General features: G+C 37.4%; 2 protein-coding genes and 1 non-coding gene across 4 annotated transcripts; 2 read left to right on the forward strand and 1 right to left on the reverse strand.

The window, feature by feature from the left end:
* The first annotated feature begins 494 nt into the window (after window positions 1–494).
* Window positions 495–6,370, forward strand: sqd (RNA-binding protein squid). 2 transcript variants are annotated; one of them, XM_090101656.1, is made up of 8 exons: window positions 495–722; window positions 1,757–1,797; window positions 1,999–2,273; window positions 2,471–2,602; window positions 2,706–2,973; window positions 4,458–4,520; window positions 5,468–5,590; window positions 5,800–6,370. In XM_090101656.1, exons 1-7 carry the CDS (start codon window positions 595–597, stop codon window positions 5,551–5,553), a joined length of 993 nt encoding a protein of 330 aa, XP_089957782.1. In that variant the 5' UTR covers window positions 495–594; the 3' UTR covers window positions 5,554–5,590; window positions 5,800–6,370. The 2 variants fall into 2 exon arrangements, with proteins under 2 accessions (XP_089957782.1, XP_089957784.1); XM_090101658.1 differs by lacking the exon at window positions 4,458–4,520 and having other exon boundaries at window positions 496–722.
* LOC149908214 (small nucleolar RNA snR61/Z1/Z11) lies at window positions 1,864–1,933 on the forward strand. The gene has a single exon (XR_016456772.1). It is a non-coding gene; the product is annotated as a small nucleolar RNA snR61/Z1/Z11 (small nucleolar RNA).
* A 271-nt stretch (window positions 6,371–6,641) lies between the features above and the next one.
* Window positions 6,642–22,281, reverse strand: LOC149908215 (uncharacterized). Its single transcript, XM_090102178.1, has 14 exons — window positions 22,270–22,281; window positions 21,758–21,881; window positions 16,901–17,047; window positions 15,770–15,945; window positions 14,401–14,595; window positions 13,916–14,131; window positions 13,239–13,419; window positions 12,563–12,776; window positions 11,911–12,055; window positions 11,515–11,643; window positions 10,824–10,972; window positions 8,759–8,999; window positions 8,430–8,576; window positions 6,642–7,345 (listed from the first exon to the last, which is right to left on the reverse strand). Exons 1-14 carry the CDS (start codon window positions 22,279–22,281, stop codon window positions 7,280–7,282), a joined length of 2,142 nt encoding a protein of 713 aa, XP_089958304.1. The 3' UTR covers window positions 6,642–7,279.
* Between the last annotated feature and the right edge of the window lie 1,194 nt (window positions 22,282–23,475).

The raw sequence follows: 23,475 nt of genomic DNA on the forward strand, positions 1-23,475 counted from the left end.
AGTTTTTTATATACTTATAAATTAAATACGTTTCGCTTATGCTATAAACAAAAAATAAGACGCAACTATCAAGCTCCAGAGATCATGCAGTTATAAAATGGTCATTGAGGCTTTTTATGAAAAGCTCCGCTTATCTTATGAATAAAATATTCATGCAATTTTTTTATGCAGTCGTATTATTTGATTAATAGTTAGCACATTGTTGGATTCAATTTTTAGACGAATATTATTCTGTGCTCTCAAAATGGCGGTAAATATTTCCAGAATGTTGGTCAAAGTATTGATTCCGTAAATTAACATCTATCTCTGTCTGATATGTGTAACATGCTATTTGCTATTCTTGTTGATACAAAATGATGCCATTGACCCCGAGCCCGGCTTACATTTCATTGGTTAATTTTAAGGTGGGGATTACAACGCACAACGCGAAGCGTATTTTCCTGCAGGATTACCAACATGAAAATCTGTTTCGCGCCGACTCACCCTACGCTTCCTTCGTCACTCCATCTTTCTTCTGCGTTTGGCATTCGTTACTGAAGGTCGTGTGTAGACCTTAGTTTTAGTTTATTGTTAATTTAAGTCTATTCATAAGTCATGGCTAATATCGTTAACTTTGCACAAGACGTTACTGAAAATCAAGTAAATGGAAACGCGGAAAACGGTGGAGGTGATGGTGGATTAGAACAAAACAGTGCCGATGCCCCGGGGCGAGATGACGACAGGTATTGATTTATAATTTATACTTAAGATATTCCTATATTGTTGTTTAGTTTTACTAAAAAGCAATGTTTTTCAAAGTTTTTATGCGGTTTTAATCTCTTTTTCTTTGTTTTCAACTTATTTTGCAGTACATTATTCATTCGCCGCAATGGCGGCGGCGGTCCGGCATTTTAACGTATCGGCCATTTTAATCCACTTTAATCTTTAAGATCTATTCCAAATTGACTATTTCTGTTTTTGCAGCGGTATGTTCGCGAATTAAATTTAGTCCTGGACATTATAGTTTTCATTTCAGATAATTCGCAGGTTAAGTTCATGTAAAATCAATTTGATGGCGCACGATGTAAAATGGCGTCTTTCGCGCGTCCCTCCTCACTCCACCGGCACAGTCCCGTTATCGATTTTGCGCATCAGTTTTTTCGCACGACTTGTGGTTCGAATGTTACGGTTAATGAACGGGCGTGGACCGTTCTTTTTAACGGTTTATTGAGAGTATATTTTGCAAGATTTTAAATCGGTGGTAGTGGAAATAGGTGCGAGGGCTCGCTCTCGCGGTCAGTTTGGAGCGCTACTAACGCCCTGTCTCTCTGCAGGTGTGAGCCTGCGCCGCCGCCGCAGCAGCCGCCGGAGGACGTCATGGTATATATCCGCTGGGCTCACACTAAAGTAAACTCGACCAAACTGACTAGTTACCATTGTCTCGGCCACTTAACTTTGGGCCCTCACTCTTGCCAATTTCAAATCTTGCGTTAAACTGTAACATTCTTGTATCATATTCTCGTTGTCTTAATGTTAAAATTTTGGAGATAATTTTTTTGTAACTTACAGGTTTCTCAATTTGCTTTGCTGCAGTGCTTGGAGTTTGTTTTTATTTTTGTTGACTAAAAAAGTAGCTGTAAAGTACTGAAAACAAGTACTGCATAGTTTATAGTAATATTTTATAATTTTAAATTGTAATGTTTAAGTCAGTTTCTTTTCGCGGCACATTTGTCGTACTGTTGATGACCCATGTTCACTCTATTTTGTGTAATTACAGAAAACTCTTTGTCGGTGGATTGAGCTGGGAAACAACAGACAGTAAGTTGATTTCATATAACAACATTTATTCGTTAAAACATGAATAATTCTAAATAAAATATTTAATTAAAATGATGAACATATCAGTTCTGCTTCTGATAGATTTGAAGACAACCTTTACCCACAAAACTGAAGTTAATATTATTACTAATTATGAATAATACTATACAAAACAAGGTTTACATTAAGACTTTTTTGCAGAGGAATTACGTGAACACTTCAGCGCCTATGGAGAAATTGAAAGCATCAATGTCAAGACTGACCCCAACACTGGCAGATCACGAGGGTTCGCCTTTATCGTGTTCAAAAGCCCAGACTCGATCGACAAGGTCATGGCTGCCGGGGACCACACCATCAACAACAAGAAAGTGGATCCAAAGAAAGCCAAAGCCCGCCACGGAAAGATCTTTGTCGGTGGACTTAGCAGTGAAATCTCAGATGATGAGATCAAGAACTTCTTTGGCAATTTTGGCACGGTAAATATGTGTTTTGAAATTAACACCCACCCAACACATTTATAGATACATGTTTAATGATGAAAATACCGGAATTGGTGAGATTGAAATTTTCTAACACATTGCTGCAGATGAACCCGGGCCACTGACACAAAAACTTAAAATTTATTATATTTGTTTATTTTTAAATAGATCTCTAAGTGAATCATGTCTTACAGATAGTGGATGTCGAGATGCCATTCGATAAAACGAAGAATCAAAGGAAAGGCTTCTGTTTCATCACATTCGAGTCTGAGCAGGTGGTGAACGAACTTCTCAAGACTCCCAAACAGACCATCGCTGGCAAAGAGGTAATTTATTAGTTTCTTCATCTTTTCTTGAATCGTATAGAACGCAATCGCATAAATTATGTGACATGTAAATAGTCATATTAACGGTTGACGCGTGTTGCAGGTCGACGTGAAGAGAGCGACGCCGAAGCCGGACGGCCCCGGCGCGATAGGCGCGCGCGGCGGGCGCGGGGGGCGCGGCGCGCGCGGGGGGCGCGGCGGCCGCGGGGGCTACGGCGGCCAGGCCTGGGGCAACCAGGGCTACGGCGGCTACGGCTACGGCCAGGGCGGCTACGGCAGCGGCTACGACGGCTACGGGGGCTACGGCGGCTACGGCTATGACGGCTACGGCGGCTACGGTGGTTACGATTACTCCGGATACCCGAATTACGGTAAACGCGGCAAGCAGCACTAGGCGCGTTCTCACCGACACATTACCTCGACTGATGTTACCTGATAGTAGAATGTAAATGTAGACGTAAGGCGGGCGGGCGCGGCGGCGCCCCGCAGCAGCGCCGGGCTCCGGCCGGGCGCCGCGGCGCCCCGCCCGCGCTAGGCTTAGCGTGTAATGAGGAGACTCCGTCCCTGAGATGCCTCCTATCGACGTACAGTGAACGTTAGGTATACCTTAGTGCTTAGAAAATATTTATTTTTCTATCATAGCTACGTATTTACATTGATATTCTATCGAGATAATGTGTAGTGAACGGGGCGACATACTCGCACTCTCCTATTTGTAATCTAATCTAATCTTATGTTATATATATTTGGCTGATTTTGCATTTGTTTAAATTCCATTTGGCTAGTGTCTCCGGTGCCCAGCGATCACTCTTTATCATTGTTTCACTAGGGTTATGTTCTGTACATATATGTTACCGCCTTATCTTATTAAGTGTTTTTGTAATACCACTTTTGACATATGTAGCATCGTTGCCCGAGTTTTATATTTATTTTGGTATATTTTTATTTTACCTTACATACTCTTGCCACATGCTACATCTGGGTAAATGGGGTAATATATGGAGAGACATTGTGAAAGTGATAAAGATATGATGAAGCTTTTAAATAAAGCACTGTTACCAAAAACCAATGTGTTTCCATATATGCCCCACTCCTATACACCGCACCTCCCACTACCCCACTCCCAACTCCCGCTCCCAACCCCACAGATCATCTGCATGCCACACGGAACATCTAGACTTCAGTAACTACATACAGGGTGATAGTCACTAATCTTCATTTTATTCAGAGTAATCATTCAATTTAGACTTTTAAAAGGAGCCTTCTGCTTTTTACTAACATTTTTATTTATTATAAATAAAACATTTTATCAATTTCCTTCATTTCAAATTTCAATTTGATTTATATTAAAAAATATTTCTTTAGTGACTGGGTCAGACAAAAACAACTGACTTGTGAAATGAAAATTTGCTATCAATTTGTATTTTAGTGAGAATAAATTTTTATTTTTATTTATGTATTACAATTTGTGGTTAATAATGTTTAAGTTTACTCAAAAGAATGAAAACAATAGTAGACTATAATAGAAAAATCGTTTAAAATGATTCGCCAATGCCACATTTAGAGAATCTTTTATCACAAGCGAACTATCTGTTCGAAACGATAGGGCTTATAGTTAGTGCCATTCGACATGTCAATAGTGGACGCACCCGAACGTCGCAGACGCTGCGAACTCAAAATTTTTGCTGAAAGCACGAAGCGAAGCTTCGAACTCTAGTAAGTACTTTTGTCTATGGGGGCATAGTTTGTCGGTATCTGGGAGATGCTTTCCTCTAAGATTGGTTGGCAAGTAGCGCGGTCCGCTATTGGCACGCTCGGGGCGACTGCGCTATTAACGGCTTTGTGTTGCGGGCAGACTACGGCGGGTACGGAGGGTACGAGGGAGGCTACGGCGCGCGCGCGGCTCCTCGCGGGAAAGGTACCGGCCTCTGCCCATTGACCCTCGCCTCACTCCCACACTGCCTAGTGCGCTCTGTATTGCCAACCGCATCGTTCATTGAAATGGATCCTTCGATTGAAAAATGTGTGACTGGTTTTATTCCAAAGAGAGAAATTGTTGAACCATCTAGTGTTGGCAAAACTGAGCTCGACTTGTAAACTATTTGGTTATCGCTTTAGGTGCAAACGTGATATCGCGATAAGTCGACGTGTCGAAACAGTTTACGGATGTAGAGGCGATAATCAAATGTTTCATTCTAATCACCGATAGTCCCTGCTTCATTTTTTGGTATAACGATTGGCATTTATCTCATTAATTTAAAGTACATGTTTCAAGTACGTTGTGTTGCGCTTATATTAACGTTTTAACATGCACGAGTACATTAGGATTACGTAAAATGTTTCAAAATTATTAAAATATCGCATTTATATCCTATTAGTCTTAGCTTAGAGTTGGTTATTTAGAACGTATATAAACTTAGATTCGTCCCATCGAAACGAAAAATACGGAGACTGCATGTAGTGTGAGGTCTTGTTAACTCTCATTCACACGTTTTATTAACACAGAAGGTGGAACATTTTCTCAAAATTATATAGACACGAGTGGCATTCGGCAAACCTTAAATGTTTCACACATTTGTTGTAATAATAATTAATTTCGGAAGATATGACCAAAACGTATTATCGGAGATGAACAATCTACATCGAATAATAGTTTACACACGCTGATAATAATCGGTTGGTCTTATTTTCTCAATTTCACTATGTGCTCACGATTGTCTATACGACCTTCGGCAACTTGACGAAACACTTGAAATATCGTTGTACTCGTAAATAAATTGAAAAGAATTGGACGGTCGGTTCGTCAAGTTGTGCGTGGGTGGTGGAGGATCGCGAGCAGGTGTAGTGAGGTGCGTGTTCCACTAGGGTCGAACTCGGCGGCGGGCTACCAGGGCGGCAAGCAGCGCGGCGGCGGCGGCGGCCGCGCCAACCAGAGGCACCAGCCCTACTAACGTACCTGCGACACGATAGTCATCTCACTCCATTAAGGTGCTCACCCACACGATACCTTGCCACTATTTCATATTTATATTTTGATCTGAATTGCAAATAAATAAGTACTTTCACAAATAAAACTTGTAAGAAATAAAAGACAAAATAGTAAAATTATTAATTGTAGATGACCTAGACTTGTAATTGAATTGCGATGACGTGGGTGCAGTGAGTGTCAACTGTCAAGTGACGCAATGTTGTTGCAGGTTAAGTCCAGCGGAGATGAGCGCGGCCCGCGCCGGCGCGCGGGAAGCCTCATTCCATTCCACATAATTAATTTAAGAAAACTAAATAAGAAGATTTTTTAAGTCTAAAAGTACGTCGCTTAGACGTGGCCGCGTCCCGGTCGTTTCATAAATTTAATATAATATAGTATGGATTTAATAGATTACTTGAGTATTATTGAATAGATTCAATTTTGACATTATAGTAACCGAATCACCTTTGAACTGATTGTAGAGTAATGATTAATAACAGAGCTTAATGAATACAGTCCCTTTGGCGCGCGAGTGTGTGTGTACGTGCGTGGTGTTTGTCTGTGAGCGTGTCCGAAGCCGCCCCCTCTGGAAGTTCTGGATCTCAAACATGTTGTAGATTTGTATTTTTTATTTGGTAATCGAACAAAGAAAATCTGAATCATGTATTTTGTATGGTATAGTGTTTCTTCCAAATCGTAGGGATGAAATTAGTGTAAGTGCTCAGACATGAACAAACTCTGGAGATATACAAAGTTATGTATGTCGAATAAAACAATGTGTAAATAAAATATTGACTTTTTCTGCGTTTTTGTCCTCATCTTCAGATTTACCTGAACAGAGGTGCCCATTCGCTTATCCGTATGCATTTAGCCAAAATGATAGAATAAGTTTAGATACAAATACCTAGGTATACATAGGTACCTAAAATAAAAAATACAGCTCTTTTTTTGATATGAAAATTAGGTATCATTGAACACGGGTACAGACGCCCCACTTATTTGAATTATAATTAAATTTAGTTACGCCTGCGTGAAATATACAATTTGGGCAGAGTTTATTCAAATTTAGGTAATGAGTAGTTACATACCTACCTACTTATATACATATAGGTAGGTAGTAATTGAAAATATCTGTCGTAGCTCTAGGTCCCTATCTACCCAAAGTATCTAGCGATAGGTTGCCTGTAAATATTGCAAGTATGTACATACATAATACATAATATTATCATTTAGGTACATATCTCTCTTAAGAATTTTGGAATGTCATTTTTTTAACTGGCAGTTACCACGGATAATCGTAAACAGGAAAATATATACCTAAGTAAAACCTAGTTTGTATTAATTAATAATTGAATTACATAGGTACCTAATAATATGTAAGGAAATCAATTTTATAACCAACGAGCGATGTAGCAAAAGTTCGAAGATTGCGACATGAATATGTCTTCTATTGATCGACTGCTTCCAAGAGAAGTACCAACATGCTTACTGCGAAATGTTACTAGAACATAAATGCAAATTCGCTGTGTAGATATCGGACAAATAACTGATACATGCAGAATCGCAGTAGTGGGATCTTGGCCATAAGTAGAAGTGCTTCATGTTTGATAATTAGATCATTTTGGAGGTAGGTAACTTATCGACTTGGAGGTACTAGGAATAAAACAAAATGTTTTTATAACCAACGTTTATTGTAAGCGATACGATAGTTAACAAGGCTGTGCGGAGGTAGCAAACAGTAAATCCAATGCATTACACAAAGCCCTGTAGTTGACCTGAAACGACGACGACGAAACAATTTAATATTAAAAATTTAAGTAATATTAGTTTTAGCACAGACTAATAATAATATACTAAAGTCCGGTCGCGGAGCAGGAAGAATTTCGTACATTAACCTGTTATTACCTGTCACTGTCACTCCCTTGTAAAAATAATGTGTCTTGCTCGCACAGGTGCAATGACCGCCGTCCTTAGGGATTGTAAACCTTTAACCTGAGAGTGTAAGGTTTGTGTTTGCTTGATTGGTGTCAGGTGTTCAATTATGATTTTGTGAATTCAAAATTTATAAGAATAAACCTCAAAGTTCAAACTCTTTATGTCCAATCAAAATCCGCCTAAGTCGAAATGGCGTGTTAGACTAACGTATTTCTGTAATATTGTACTGTATAGTAAATTATTTTTTTAAAAATAAGGTCATAAAGAAGTTTCACTTCTTATGTGTGTACACGCACACTTTTTTTATATAATATATCGTTGTTATTGAAAAAGTTAAAATGTAACTAACTAATAAGTATTGTAAATGAATAAAGGACATTTATTTAATAAATTAGTAAAAAACATTTTCTCCTCCAAATATTTCTTGTAAACTGCACTTCATTCAAAAATGTTTGTGACCACTGTCAGTAGGTAAAGAGGTCATTGTACGAAATTCTTTCTGCTCCGCGACCGGACTTTACTTATATAAGTTTTAGTTTTATGATCGCCTTCTTGGTACTGCAGTTAGAACCGAGGAATCCTGGGTTCGATTCCCGGTGGGAAGAACAACGGGCTGTTCTTTCAGCAAACTGAGCAGGTCCTGAGTCATTTTCCGTAATGAAATTCGTAAAGGTATCTGTATTATTATAGAGATGAAACATTAATTTCATATTCTGTGGCGTTATGTTATAAGAGATCAATGGAGATCTGAAAATTTCATGTTCCATCACAATGAACTGAAATGGTTGAACTTACATCATAATAAAAGTAATAGTTACTATCGTAAGATGGCGCTAATCCCAGGCTTACTTACAAAATACAAAGGTACCTTATTGGCTCTCACGCTATTACAGTAAAATAATCATGATTTGCTTTGATACTAACCTCGTCACCACACCCTCTTCGATAGCCGAAGCATTTGTACACCACATCTCTTTCGCGAGCAGACAGCAAAGCGAGCAGACCTCGCTGGCAGAGCGCTCGCTCAATGGACACCCGCGGGATTGTGCCGCAACGTTCTTTGTCGATGTCCTATTTTCAAAATTAAAGAGTAAAATTTATTTTATAATCATAACTTATAAACTTAAATTATTCGAAAATGTAATTACTTCATTTCATATAACGAAAACCAGTAGTTAAGTTTCAAATCTATGTTGTTGCTAACTAATAAATAGTAAATTTCATTTCTGATAAGCTATAAAAGTTGTAATTACCTTAAACACCTCGAGTATATTCGAGAGTTGGTCAGGAAATTTGGCCAGCTTGGACAGAGCCATCGCGACGATGTTCCTCTCTTCAAAGTTGAGGAAGTTGAGCGGCGTGTCGATGGTCGGCACGTGCGGCACCGGCTCTAACAGCGGCGCGCGCTCCAGTCCGCTCTGCGTTAGCGCTTCGCCCACCGTGGAACAGAACCTGTCGTACTCCACGTAGCGGCGGCGACCCGGCGCACAGAAACTAATTGAAGACGAAACAATTATAAATTCACATCACATCATTATTGGAAATGATGATGATCATACGTACCTAATCTATTTTTGAAATGCATCCATCTTACTAAGTTTAGACGAAAAATAATTGTTATGTAGTGTTTTTTTTTTATGTAGGTACTTTATTATCTGATTACGCCAGTAATGTGTTTGTAATAAATATGGAAATACAAGAAACGGTTTACAGGCTTATCAGGCGTAAATATTTTTGTTGTTGACCGTTAATTGAGTGTAGGTACTCATCATCATCATCATCATCATCATCATCATCATCATCATCATCAGCCCATATACGTTCCCACTGCTGGGACACGGGCCTCCTATGAGAGTACAGGCCATAATCCACCACGCTGGCCAAGTGCGGGTTGGCGGATGACACATGTCATCGAACTTTTTGATTCTTCGACATGTCGGTTTCCTCACGATGTTTTCCTTCACCGTTCGAGCAGTGGTGATGTTACAACATGCGCAGATAAATTGAAAAATCAATTTATTTCCTGCGCGCTCGCCTGGTCTCGAACCCCGGACTTATCGTTTCGAAGTCCGAGGTCTCACCACTGAGCCACCACTGCTCGAGTGTAGGTACAGGTAAATTAGCTTGGAGAAATTTTTGCATATGTAGTGGTGTGTATATTACTCAGATCTTAGAGCGCGTTTCCACTATATCGTTCTGGCCTATACAAAAATGTTTTGATATCCTAACATTACTATTTAATTTTATACTTATTCCTAGCAACACTTTTGTTTTCAATAAAACAAGTTTTTATTTGAAAGAAAATGGTTTTGACTTTATAAAAAAAAATATATCATTCAATTTTACGTCCTTGAGCAAACGACAAGGCGACTACCGTGAAACAATAAAATATCGTGTCCATAATAATTTGTTTCATAATTAATATTTGACCATAATAATTACGAAACAAAACAGATAAATAAATCGTCACTTGATAGTGGAAAGTGGAAACACGCACAAAACCAGAATAAACCAGTTTACGCTGTCCGCAGGTGCCACGTGCAGTCGTTTGGTACCGTTAGAAAAGCACACATTTCATTCAAAAATTATAATTATTATGTACGTAGTGTAATTGATAAATTTTGTATTTGTTGATTGTTGTTATTATTTGTTATTATTGTTATAATATTTGTTGAAGTGAATTACATGTCCCGCAGCCAGAGGCCCCAAATGAAAACTCAGATGTACTTAAAAACTACATTTAATAGCTAAAATGAGACTTTTACACCCATGTCTGCACGATGCAGACCGGAGTTAAAGAATGAATTTATACAGTTTAATAATTATAAAGACGTAAGCTTGGATGCTAACTAAGGGAAATCGCATCCACATTCTATTCCCGTGCGAACGGCGTATTCAGCAGTTTTGTATGAAGGCAGGGCCATAACTAGTGTTTAATTTGTGTGTAAGTGTTGTAACTTTATATTGTTAATTCAAAATGGCTCCAGTGTTAAAACATGGTCGAGGCAAGCCTTTGACTTCTCAAACTAAAGAATTAAACTTTAAATGTCGTTTCTTTTTCAGGTTAGTAAATTTTTCATTTTAGTAACATTGTTAATGTAGAAGTTATATGTATGTTAAATGTGCAAATATTAACATAAAGTCTCATCTTTTTCAGAGGAGAAACACATATAGTTTAATTTAAAATCCCTTATATATAAAATAAAAACTAAAAATAAAATGTTGTTTTATTTTATTTGCTGACCATACACTACTACAAACGCAAAAATTTCTCCAAGCTAATTTACCTGTACTACCTACCATAAATTCTATACTAACACTTCCATAAGTGTATCCATTTCCCGTGGAGTAAGCGACAGGCCAGCGGAGCCCAGACCACGGTAGAAGTCTGCGCGAGGGATGACCAACTCGCGGCGCGGGTCGAACTGCTGCAGGAAATCGCGCGGACGTACACCTTCTCGCACCATCTGTTAGCATTGAGAAATCTTATAATGAGCTAATAAAATTAGAGACATTTATTTTAGACTTATAAACGAACTCTACATAGCTACGAAACAGCTACGATAATTAATGTTAGTTGTATACGTAGTATATTATTACAACTCGGTTACAATATCTGTGGACCTCGCTGGAATGCGGAGCCCCTTCCCGTTCCCCTTTACCTCCCCGCGCTCGCCCGCGGCGCGTCATTACGGTTAGCAATTTCGTTGCGTTCGCGACGTGACGTCATCGAAGCCAGGTCCACAGATATTGTAACCGGGTTGTATTAGTCTGTGATGTTAGTGTAACAAAAGTTATGACTATCTTATTTGCTGATTTTACAGTATAAACAGCACGATTAACTAGTCACAAACAGAAACATGTATGTATTAGTAAATTGATTTGTTGTAAAATCACATTTAATTTTAAAACAGGTAACTAAGTAAGTACATAGTTACGTATTTATATAATATAGTCGGATTTACTATGTAGTAACTACTTTTTGGTCAAGCTTATTTTAAAATCATACCTTTCCCTTGATTTTGGCAAGGATTTGTACAATATCAGTTTCGAGTGGATTTGCGGCAGATTGTTGCGGGCGGCGTGGTGCGATCGCCGGACCTGCGATAGTAGCGCTCTCTGCAGGTCGCTCCTCCAGCTGGAAATAAAAAAATTATGCTAAGTCATTACTTAGCACAATTAGTTTTTATTTAACATTTTGAAACTTGCAAACTTTATTCAATCTCTACAATAATAATTTAATTTGTTCTACTAGTATCAGGAAAAGTTTTAAAATACTTAGTTAGTTAGTACGATAATGAATACCTAGTTACTTATAAGAGATTAACGACTTAAATCAGCAGCCTTTTTAATAAGTATCTATTATTAAACTTATTCTACAATCTTCACTAGAAAAAATAGTAACCTCATCAAGCAGAGCCACGTAGTTAAATCCACAATCATCCAAATACCGTGTCTCGAGCGCGCGTATCTGCTGCGGCGTTGGCAGCACGCCGAGCCGCGCCAGCACGCGCCGCACCTGCGAGCGGGACACGTGCCCGTTGTTGTGCCTGTGGAATGTGGATAAAAGTTAAAACTTAAAGATTAACAAGTCTAGCAATACCTATCTAAAGGTATGTTATGTGAATTGCGACTGAAAAGTTTGGATCATGCTTACTACATTCGAGCAGCATAGGTTTATAAGTTAACTAGCTTACCGCCCGCGGTTTCGCCCGCTTTGTCTAAAACCTAATAAATTATGTACTAAAACTTTCCTCTAGAATCACTCTATCTATTAAAAAAAACCGCATCAAAATCCGTTGCGTAGTTTTAAAGATTTAAGCATACAAAGTGACAGGGACAGAGAAAGCGACTTTGTTTTTTATAGGTACTATGTAGTGATATTACGGCATTCATTGATATATGCTAACTAAATATAAAAATAAGCACCTACATTATAAAATACATATTTTTCAAATTAAAAAATAAGGTAAAACGAAAGCCAGAAAGTTCTTGCTCGTCAAATCTTTTAAACTTTTCTATCTTAAAGCCTATCATAATTAACATAATATACTGACTCATCATGTTCCCCAAAGGCGGGTCGCAGATCGATAGCGCGCTCATTGCAAGCGGCGCGCACACGCAGCAGCGCCGCCTGCGCCAGGTCGAGGTCGGCAGGCGCGGGCCCGCCGCGCTCCGCCGCCGACCCGACCGCCGGCAGCTCCGCCACCGCCGCCGCCACACCGCCCGCCGACACGTCCGGGTGCTTCTCTAGCTCTTTTATCGTGAAAACTGAAACACATTCATAGTTTCATTCATGCTGCAGACAGATTGAAATATGTACAGGAATGTGGCTACATATTGAAATAAGTAGAAACAGGTCTAAATTACTGGTTTAAAATTGCGGTACCTACCTCATCATTCATTACCTACCTATAAAATGCTTTACTATTAAAAAATTTATATTGAGTAAAATTCACAATCATGCAGTGCAAATCATTTTGTCTGTGTCAAAATTTCGTCTAACATTTATTTAGCTGTTTTGGCGTGAAATTAGTTTCGGTAATTAGATAGGTAAAATTTACATAGTTTTTATATCTTAAAACACAGTAAATAAGTACCTACGTCACTATGTTATTTAGACAACCTATTAAATACTTATAACAATAAAAATTTAAGCTTCCACGCTGCCTACATTCAAAGTACATATGACAATTTATTAAATCAAGTTACCACAACATATAACCAATTTACCTTGATCACAATCGTCCTCGAACGTCCTCCAGCACACGCGGTCTGGCTGGTTGGGGTCGAGGTAGTGCCTGGTGACGCACAGCATCTCCAGGTCCGACATGATCGCGCCGAAGCCCATGATGTCCAGCGCGCGCCGGAACTGCTGCGGCGATATGCGCCCGCTGTTCAGGGGGTCGTAGTCCTGACACAGTTTAGAGATAGATATTTGAGAAATTAAGCTTTTGTGTTATTCCGTGTAGTAACATATATAGGTACTTAGCTACTTATTGGTTTGATATTAATTCATATTTCATAACTTTAAATATTTTACTTTATATATTTTACGTCCTTAATGCTCTATAAAAGTATGAGAGACCTGTAGAAGTTCACCGTCAGATTCCGTACTTACAGCATATTTTTTTTCAAAATCAACAAATGCTCTGCCATGTAAGCATAAAATTATGTTTTTAAATAGATGATTTTCTGGGCTCAATTTTCCAAAACTCTTTCTTAAAATTATCAGGAACTGATGGACTATGGTTCATGTTAACGGAACTCCAATTATTAGATACATGCTCCGCTGGAGAGTGACCTACTAAGTTCACAAACACTATTTATTTCACAGTTAGTTACCAATACTTTTCATATCATTTTTTTTTCGTTTATTACCTACTTCTAAAGTCTTGTCACGCACTCACCCTAAAGAACTCAGACACTCTCACTCGGCGCTGCATCACGAATTCTTGCACCCGCAGCATAAGGTCTAACAGTTGCCGAGTCGGTTTGGGAGCCTGCAGCGCGGGGTGGAACACGTCGGAGGCTCCGAGCGGCGCGGAGGAGCGCCCCGCCTCGATCTCCGGCCGCACCATCTTGGGCAGTGTGGTGTCTATCACTGCGGTCGGGTTGTTGTATTCCTAAAACGAGATATGAAGAAGGATTACTGTAGGTCTTTAAAAAATAAAAAGCTGAATTCTGATATAAATGGCGTAACGATATCTAAAATCTATATGAATAACAGAATGAATCAATTAATTAACTAATACCTAATGGCTAATTCTTCCATAACATTCATTTCATATGGAATAAATACGGAACCTATCATGAAAATAAACAATTTTAAATTTAAATGAAGACAAATCGCCCCTATTTTATGTGATTATCATATTTTGCAAAGCATACGCACTGGTCCTAATCCTTGAATGCCTTCTTTCTTGACCGCTTCAACGGCCTTAATAAATTCCACATAATCCAGCGTGTAGGAATCCTTGATGAAGCGACGCACGAGCAGGTTGAAGTCTTCCGGAGACACCAGGATCCCAATGTAGTTGAGGATACGCGCAAAGTGGGCGAATGTTATCCTACCATCGTTTTTGGCAACCTATGTACAGATTAGATTGTTTAATTGCATGGCGTAAGAACTATAATTGCTCAATTTTCTAAGATCTATTCTTAATACAACCAACATCCTGAGCTGGTGGATTAAAAACAAAAATATCGACGTTTTACATTGAGCGTGGTCACGGGAAGACTGACTCAAATTTCTATAAATATCCTGCCAATATTATAAATGCGAAAGTTTGTGAGGATGGATAGATGGATGTTTGTTATTCTTTTACGCAAATACTACTGAACCGATTACAATGAAATTTGGTATGTAGGTATATGAAGACTCAGAATAAGACATATGCTTTTTATCCCGGAAATCTCACAGGAACGGGAAATATGCGTATTTGTCTTTGAAAACGCGGACGAAGCCGCGGGCGGACATCTAGTCGAGATAATAATATTGTAAAATACTATGGCGTTAAAATAATTGTTTTTCAGAAAGTTAAAAACCAAAAATGATTGGAGTATAAAAATATATTCTGAAAAACATTTCTCTATTCGCAATGTTTATTGACCATTACATAATTTATGTAGGACAAACTCTGTGACCACGAGGAAAAGGTACGATGTTTATTTTTGTGACGGCTTCGTAGTGAAACTGCGCGGCGGATATTGATTTAAAATGTCTCTTGGAACGCTCGCTATAAAATGATTAAATATTCAGAGACTCTACATTTCTTATTTATATTTACTGACTAATGAGGGAAGCTTTGAATAGACCGCGTTCGGCTGTGACCCGATCAATTTGTCTGCAGATATCGACTTTGATCTTTGCTCCAGTTTTATAAAGGTTTCACAAATAGAGCCATCTATTTCAATGCAAATTTATTAAATAATCATTTGAACGTTATGATCTATTTTACTCATTTTAAACAAGTCTCCTTTTTACAACGTACACGTTAACCTTATGTGCAGGTAGGTTAGTATGTACATATGTTTTTTTTTATATATTTTTCTGCAAGTTCTTTCGGACTCAGCATGGAACCGGTAGCCCTCATCATTTCTGTTTTAGGTACCGATCAAAAATATTTTTTGATTCGATAAGTAATGCCTAATTTACATTAAGTGCTATTTCATCTTGACATTGTTATCTATTTGCAAATTGCAAATCAGCAACACCACTACTTCTATATTTACTGCTATCTACTATCTACTATATATTTTACTAGTTCATAATCCTGAAAGTAAGGTTTGAGCGGTATGTCCCTCTGCGCGATGGTGGCGAGCAGACAGCACAGGCGACGCAGCTGCCACATGTCTAGCTTGTGACAGGCTGGCTCGGGCGGCGGCGGGCACGCTTCCAGCAGGCAATCCGACGTGGTCTTATCGCGCCCGCCGGCATCTACGTCATAAATATGGGTATTAATGTAGGATAGTTATTAGTTATATTGGTGCCTAAGTAGATATTTGATAGAAGTAACGTAAATTACTTAAATATGTCTGGATGGATGGATACTTCACACCTACAAATTAGAAAATAAGGAACTTAATAAAATGTATGATGAATTTCATTCAATTTATACTTGTTTGATTGTAAGTTAATTTCAGCTTTTACACATGATACTTTTCGATTCATTATTGACCTATATTGCGCTCATCCCTTATACATCAACTCATTTATAAGTGTTTTAAGTATGTAAATTGGATTGGACGTTAAGTACGACGAAGTAATTTTAAATGTTGTTAACATGTCGATATTTGGACGTGACTGAAACAATACAACAAGCTTGGAGAGTAGCCAGTAGACAAGGTCAGCTAATCCGGAATCCTTGAACTGAGATATTCGTTATCTTACGAGAAATCGAATGTAGCTACAATCTACAAATATAGAATAATCATTGATCACAAACTAATGAAGTGACTATTGATATATTGCACTTGCAACTTTTAGCTCAAATAGATCTTTTGCGAGCGATAATGATCTATCATTATCGCTTTAAAAAATTGTCGTATATTTTTGTAGGCTCTAACAAAAATATACGACGATTTTTTACGGACCAGATTTTGACTTATAAACCCATGTTTTTTAAATTTTTAAGAAATTCATCATTGTTTATGAAGTATTGAAAGCAAAATCTAACATTTACCTACTTATGAAAACATCAAAAGCATAGCCATATTTCAACTATTTTATTACACTTTTTATCACTACCAAGAACAACATTAAAATTCGTCAATTATCTTGATCGCAGGCAGAATACAATACGCGTTTGTAAACTGACGACTTTTTTAAACAGCAACATTATACAATTTGCCTGCGACATATAGACTGGTTCGAGAGTCCCATCAATCATCACCTTCTCCATGCACAATCTGGCAGAGCTGGTGGTACAGTACACGGCCGTCCTGCGCTCTGAAGTAGTCGGCCAGCTGCGCTATCTCCGCGTCCGACAGCCCGATGACCGAGCGGAGCGGCCCGGCCAGCACCGACACGAACTTTGATTCTGTAACAATAAGTATTTACTTTATCGTCTTACAGATGTTTATTTTGTATAAATTCTCTTGTAACTTTTCATAAACAATTCAATGTTATTTTTTATAAATGTATCTATTAATTTATTTTATGTAATTTTAAGTTGTGAGAAAATAAATTTTTATTTTTAACCGACTTCTTATTTTATTTATATGACAATATCGAATAGGTACCTATCTTGTGAGAAGTTTTTTTTATGTCGATCATGTCCCGGCAGTAAATCAACCTAAAGAAGAGATTACTAAACAGTTACTAGGTACTTAGGGAACCTAATGTACCTATCACTCTCATGATAAAAAATATTGATCGTACACTTGGTGACGAATAATTATCCTCTTAGAAAGTATGTTAATATAATATCTACTACTTTCTAGTACTATGTACCTACTACACTTTTGTTCAGAAATTCACACGTGCAAGACTTATTTTGAAAAGAAAATTTAATTCAGATGAGGAATATGTACTTCGCTGAAAAAGGTAAAAGCAGCAAGTACCTTTATATTGCTTTATTAAAATGAATGAAATGATGCTACGATATTACCTCACGTTGTTCCAAACAGTAATGGAATGAAATGATATGGATAAATGTTTCACGAACCATAAAAGTGGTTCATGAAAATTCGTGGAAATGATTCTTAAAATCTCTTACATTTTGGCAAAATATATTTGATAATGTTTACGTATTTTCTGATAAAGTTGTACTGAGAATATAGAACAAGTCAAGTCAAACTGCATTGTTTTACTAAGTTGTTTTATATTCGTATTACCTTGATATATATTGGTCCATGGTATTACTACAGAAAAGAAAGCAATAGATACTGACATAATACTAGAGTATTATAAGAATGTTGACAACTCTTGGTTGCGGTAGAATCCATGCTTAATAAGAATGTTAATAAGCTAGGCTTCATTAAAATTTATAACCAATTTAATCAACAGATCGCTTGCTTCAGGTGTCTTTCCCTCTCTTTGGAAAAATGCTTTAATTCATCCCCTCCCCAAGGTTAACAATTGTTCAGATTTAAAGGACCTACGTCCGATTAGTATTTTGCCCTACCTGTCGAAAATACTAGAGAAAGTAGTTCAAAAGCAGCTTGTGCATTACTGTGAATCCAATAACATATTTCCATCTCTACAATCAGGGTTCAGGGCTAAACATGGGACCTCAACAGCTCTCTTTGATGTTATTGATAAAATTCTTGCATCTCAAGATAAAGGCTTTGGAACTGTCCTAACTCTTTTGGACTTCTCTCGTGCTTTCGACAGTATGAACATCTCCCTCCTTTTAGCTAAGCTATCGTACTACGGATTTGACTCGAATACTGTTGACTGGTTTAAAAGCTATTTGGAAAATCGTACTCAACAAGTTCTTTTACGTAATCCTTATAGACCGGGAGATACTGACAGAAAATTTCGAGTCATTTGTAACAGGATGGCGGTTCTACAGGGGTCTTAGTACGCAATGACAAAAAGAAAAACGATGGTGTGAACGCTGGTACCGGCGGCTTAGTCGCATGGGCGTTAGTCGAACTCGTCGGAAAAATAGCGAAGTCAAACGATTTGTAACACAAAAATTTTTGAATTTACCGATAGCCCATAAAAAAGAAGTAGGCGGTAGTGTCATGCCATACTTTTCCGGTGTGACTGACAGCCCGCCATACCGACGTGAATGTGTTGATTTAAAAAAAACAATTCAACCATTTGTACCAGGCTAACTTTTGCACAGGTAACCATCGTCGTGCAGCCATTTACGAAAATCGCCATGCCATACTTTTCGGACGATTCCAAATGGTCGCCATACCGCCGGAAATCTGCAAATTTTTTTTTTCGCCGAACCATTTGTAACACCCTAAATTTTTTTTTCAACAACTCCTGAATGATTATAAATAGAAGTGTGATAATGCCATACCTGTGGGAGGTGGCGAATGTGTATAAGATTTTTTTTTATTGTATGATTTTATTCGTATTTTGAACGATTTGTAACAGTATGGCATTAATCTTTCCTATAAGTTTGAGGTTCAACAAATATAAATACAAAATTTCAAAGATCTAGGTGGTAGAAATCTTCACTTCTATAAATTAATAATAAATTTATTTATGAAGTATGGCAGCACTTTTTCCCCCTACTAGAAGTATGGCAAATATAATTATGGTCACATTTTATCAAATACTCTCCAAAAATCCAAATGCAATACTGGTACAAAAAGTTCGGCGAAAAAAAAAATTTTTGCAGATTTTCGGCGGTATGGCGACCATTTGGAATCGTCCGAAAAGTATGGTATGGTGATTTTCGTAAATGGCTATATGACGATGGTTACCTGTGCAAAAGTTAGCTTGGTACAAATGTTTGAATTGTTTTTTTTTAAATCAACACATTTGCGTCGGTATGGCGGGCTGTAAGTCACACCGGAAAAGTATGACATGACACTACCGCCTACTTCTTTTTTATGGGCTAGCGGTAAATTCTAAATTTTTTGTGTTACAAATCGTTTGACTTTCGGTATTTTTACGACGAGTTCGACTAACGCCCACGCGACTAAGCCGCCGGTACCAGTGTTCACACCATCGTTTTTCTTTTTGTCATTGCGTACTAAGACCCCTGTAGAACCGCCATCCTGTTACAAATGACTCGAAATTTTGTGTCAGTATCTCCCGGTCTATATGGCAACAATATACTTTCAAAATCTATGAAAGTTACCAGAGGAGTACCTCAAGGTAGTATTTTAGGGCCTATCCTGTTTATATTGTACACAGCAGACATTACACACTCAATTAAACATTGTCAATTTCACTTATATGCCGATGACCTTCAACTTCTCATTCCTATCAGCAGGGACAATTTTGATGAGACTATCTCGAAACTTAATTCGGATTTAAATAATATTTCATGTTGGTCTAATAATAACTCTTTAGTGTTAAATCCGATAAAATCTAAATTCATGATCGTTGGTTCCAAAAAACAGGTCAATTGTTTATCACAGTTAAAACCTAAAATTTGTATCGATAACTTACCTCTCGAATGTGTCAATCAGGTGCGCAACCTCGGTATTGAAATGGATAATAATTTGAAATTTGAAGCCCATGTCTTAAACGTTACTCGAAATTGCTTTTATCGTATTAAAGTTTTATATAAAATTCGTAATTTCTTATGTGAAGATATGCGCATACGTTTATGTGAGTCTCTGGTCTTGTCCAAATTAAACTATGCTCTGGCAGTTTACGGTCCTTGTTTGCTTCAAAGAACACAACGTCTTCTACAGAGAGTGCAAAATGCTTGTGCAAGATATCGCTTTCAGATCCCTCCAAGAACACACATTTCACCATACTTAAACACGCATAACCTACTTAACATGAAAAACCGGCAACAGCTTTACTTTGCTAGTCTCCTTTTTGACGTATTAAAATTTAAACAACCTTCTTACTTGTATGATAAACTTATATGGCGGACCTCCAAAGCTTCAAGTGAATGTAGGTCATGCACAAATATATTTTCTGTTCCTAAATACAAAACGGCTGCCTTTAGAGGAAGTTTTAGATTTCTTGCTACGAAGTGCTGGAATGATATCCCGCCTCCCATTCGAAATTCTCAATCAAGGGACACTTTTAAAAAGAAATTGAAAGCTTATTTTCTTATTATCCAGAAACAGTCTACATAAGTAATCTACCTTTTGTCATTATTAGCATTTTTTTTTGTTCTTAATAATCATCTAGTTAATGCTATAATCTATTGGCCATTTAATGAACATCTATCCCTAATTTAACTATTTTATATATATAATTTTTTGTGTTGTGTTGAAATAGATATCTTTAACTTCTTCTACTTGGTGCTAGCAGTATTAATTCATAAATTCTACACTCTTTCATTTTAATTCTACACATTTTAATTGCTGATCTCGTTTTCCTCTCAACTCACTTAGCCGATTTTCCTCTCTGACTGGCAAACTATGTCCATACTTATTTTTGACATCAAAACTTTCATACTTTAATATAATATATTTTATACCATAATTTTAGTCCGTAATCCCTACATTAGAATTATACTCTTTACAGTCACTCGACTCTTTATTTATTATGGTGCTGACAGAATAACAGCGTTACAGCCTCAGCTGTAACATTTATGCTGAGTCAGTATTCCCTTTCCCTGAGGTGATACAGATATAATATAATATTATTACGTCTACATATAATGTTATACTTACTTTTTTTTAGTTATAAGTGTTGTCTGTAATTTAATGTACTGTATCATTTTTTGGGAATAAATGTTTTTCTATTCTATTCTATTATATTCTATTCTAGGTTGTTTATAATATAACTAGGTAACGATAAGAACATTGCTCTATATCATCAGAGGATTGATTGAGGAGGATTAATAAAAGCGTAAAAAATGATTAAAAATCGTTTTATTTCATTTAATTACCAGTAGGTAAAAGAGTACTTTAATACATCTAAACGGTCTTAGGTACTGAAATAAACAAAAATAAAAGCAAGAAATAGTTTCGTTATGTGGCAATGCATTCCATAGATCGACAGCAGTCACCTCTTTAAAAAATTTAACAAAAAAGTTTGTACGTCACACAGGTAAGCCGTATGTCTGTCCACCAAACGAAGGGTATAGTTTTCATAAAATTATTTTCAACAAAAGATTATTATTTAGCAATATCTGGGTTAAATTGCGGTTTACCAGAAATAAGTGAGTTTCCCTCGGGATCGAGGGGCCGGTAGAAGTCCCACAGGTTGAGGCCGACGCGGAACGCCGCGGCGCGGATCTTATTGCACGTCTTCCAAACATCGGCCAGACGAACGATCTACAAATTATTATTGCTTTGAATGTATCCTTATCAGGATCTCAAACATTTATTTATACAATTAGACGTCTTTTATAACAATTACCATCTATCATTAACGACTGGTTCGAAAAAAAGTTTCTACAGAATCACAGGAACGCAAATTTAATATGTTATTAATTCATTTTTATTTAATAGCAAAAAAAGGTGTGATGATTATTATTCTATGTTTCGTTCTTTTTTAAGTCCTGTGAGTCAAGCATAAAGTTTGGTAGTTCTAAGAAGGTACCTCATACCTAATGGGATTCACTCCCTGTAATACAGTATGGGGTTTATTTTTGTAAACAAAATGTATACAACAACCCCTACATAGGTATTTATAAATATCAGAATGGTAAGTAAAACTTACTGTATCATGCATTTTGTATCACACAGTTGTAAACTAATTTAATAAAATATTCAACAAATGTTGTTGATGATATCTGATAATTTCACAGGTAATTTTAATATTCAGCAAATAATTTTGAATTGAAATGTATAAAAGCACGATACTTGAACAAGCTTAAAAGCTACATTGATTTGATAGAAAATGTTTTGAAGGATGTCAAAATAATGACTGATGATCTTGCTGATGAAAATTTGTATCTTCATTAAGGTTGTATAATATATAATCATTATATAAAACTGTCGTGATTTTTGTTCCATTATTACGTGTTATAAAATGTGGGTATTTTATTATGGTATTGTTTTTATCGACCTTTCACAAATGAAATATGGATATAATTATGATTGGATTACTAAACTAACGTATAGGTACCATACACCTCTCTTATTTATTATTATTTATTACTATTACTCTAATATTTTATTTTATCTAGATTGTGTAATGAAAAACAAAATAAGTTAAAGCATATTTTATTTTCCTACCTACTGAAACTAAGTAAAGCTTTTGTCACGACGTGAGTAAAATCAAAACCACATTGTAGGTTTGAATAATAAAACAGACAAGGGCTCTACCCTGAAGGGTCTCGGAGCCCTGAATGCTATTTCGATACGTGCCTTTTGACAGCCTCTACGGACTCTCATCAATCAATTTGTCAATGGGAAAGCGAACTCTACCGTTTCGTTACGATTACAACGCCTACTCGTACTTATGTTAGCAAAAGCTCCTTGTGTACCATACATTGCATGTCAGATAACGTGGCGAGTCACTATAGAGCTCTGGATGTGCAGTAATGTATAGTATCCCTAACGACAGTGTCGTAGAGTGGTGTAGAGGGTGTGTGGGTGGTAGAGCATGCGCGGTCGACCGGAGTAGAGACCAATGACGTCAAAGGATCGATCGCGAAGCTCGGCGCAGGTTGGAGCTGTCACAGCAGACACACCGAGGAGCGCGGGACGGTTATGTAACGAAACCCTTTGGATGCCTGGAGCCGAGGTTACGCGCGCTCATGTGCGGGCTCAGCTTTAGAACAAGGAATAGCCCATCTCAAAAGACCTCCCTCCGATGGGGCGATAGCTGCCCCCGCGTTTAACCGCTCCGGAGGCACCCGCACGCGAGTGACATAATAGTGTAAATTAGATATAATAATGTACCGTTCTCTTGAATGTTATA

Source organism: Colias eurytheme, chromosome 5 (assembly GCF_061535395.1).
Source record: "Colias eurytheme isolate Ceu_HAF_F1 chromosome 5, ilColEury1 Martin Lab GWU primary, whole genome shotgun sequence".
Classification (NCBI taxonomy): Eukaryota; Metazoa; Arthropoda; class Insecta; order Lepidoptera; family Pieridae; genus Colias; species Colias eurytheme.

Excerpts from the sequence above, each read along its gene's own strand:
- LOC149908215 (XM_090102178.1), bottom strand. Across the intron at positions 14,596-15,769 it reads ACTTTCAGGATTATGAACTA|GTTGCCAAAAACGATGGTAG; the intron begins GTAAAATATATA and ends ATCTGTACATAG. Across the intron at positions 11,644-11,910 it reads ACGTGGCTCTGCTTGATGAG|CTGGAGGAGCGACCTGCAGA; the intron begins GTTACTATTTTT and ends TTTTATTTCCAG.
- sqd (XM_090101656.1), top strand. The coding sequence starts at position 595 with ATGGCTAATATCGTTAACTTTGCACAAGACGTTACTGAAAATCAAGTA. Across the intron at positions 1,798-1,998 it reads GAGCTGGGAAACAACAGACA|AGGAATTACGTGAACACTTC; the intron begins GTAAGTTGATTT and ends ACTTTTTTGCAG. Across the intron at positions 2,603-2,705 it reads AGACCATCGCTGGCAAAGAG|GTCGACGTGAAGAGAGCGAC; the intron begins GTAATTTATTAG and ends CGCGTGTTGCAG.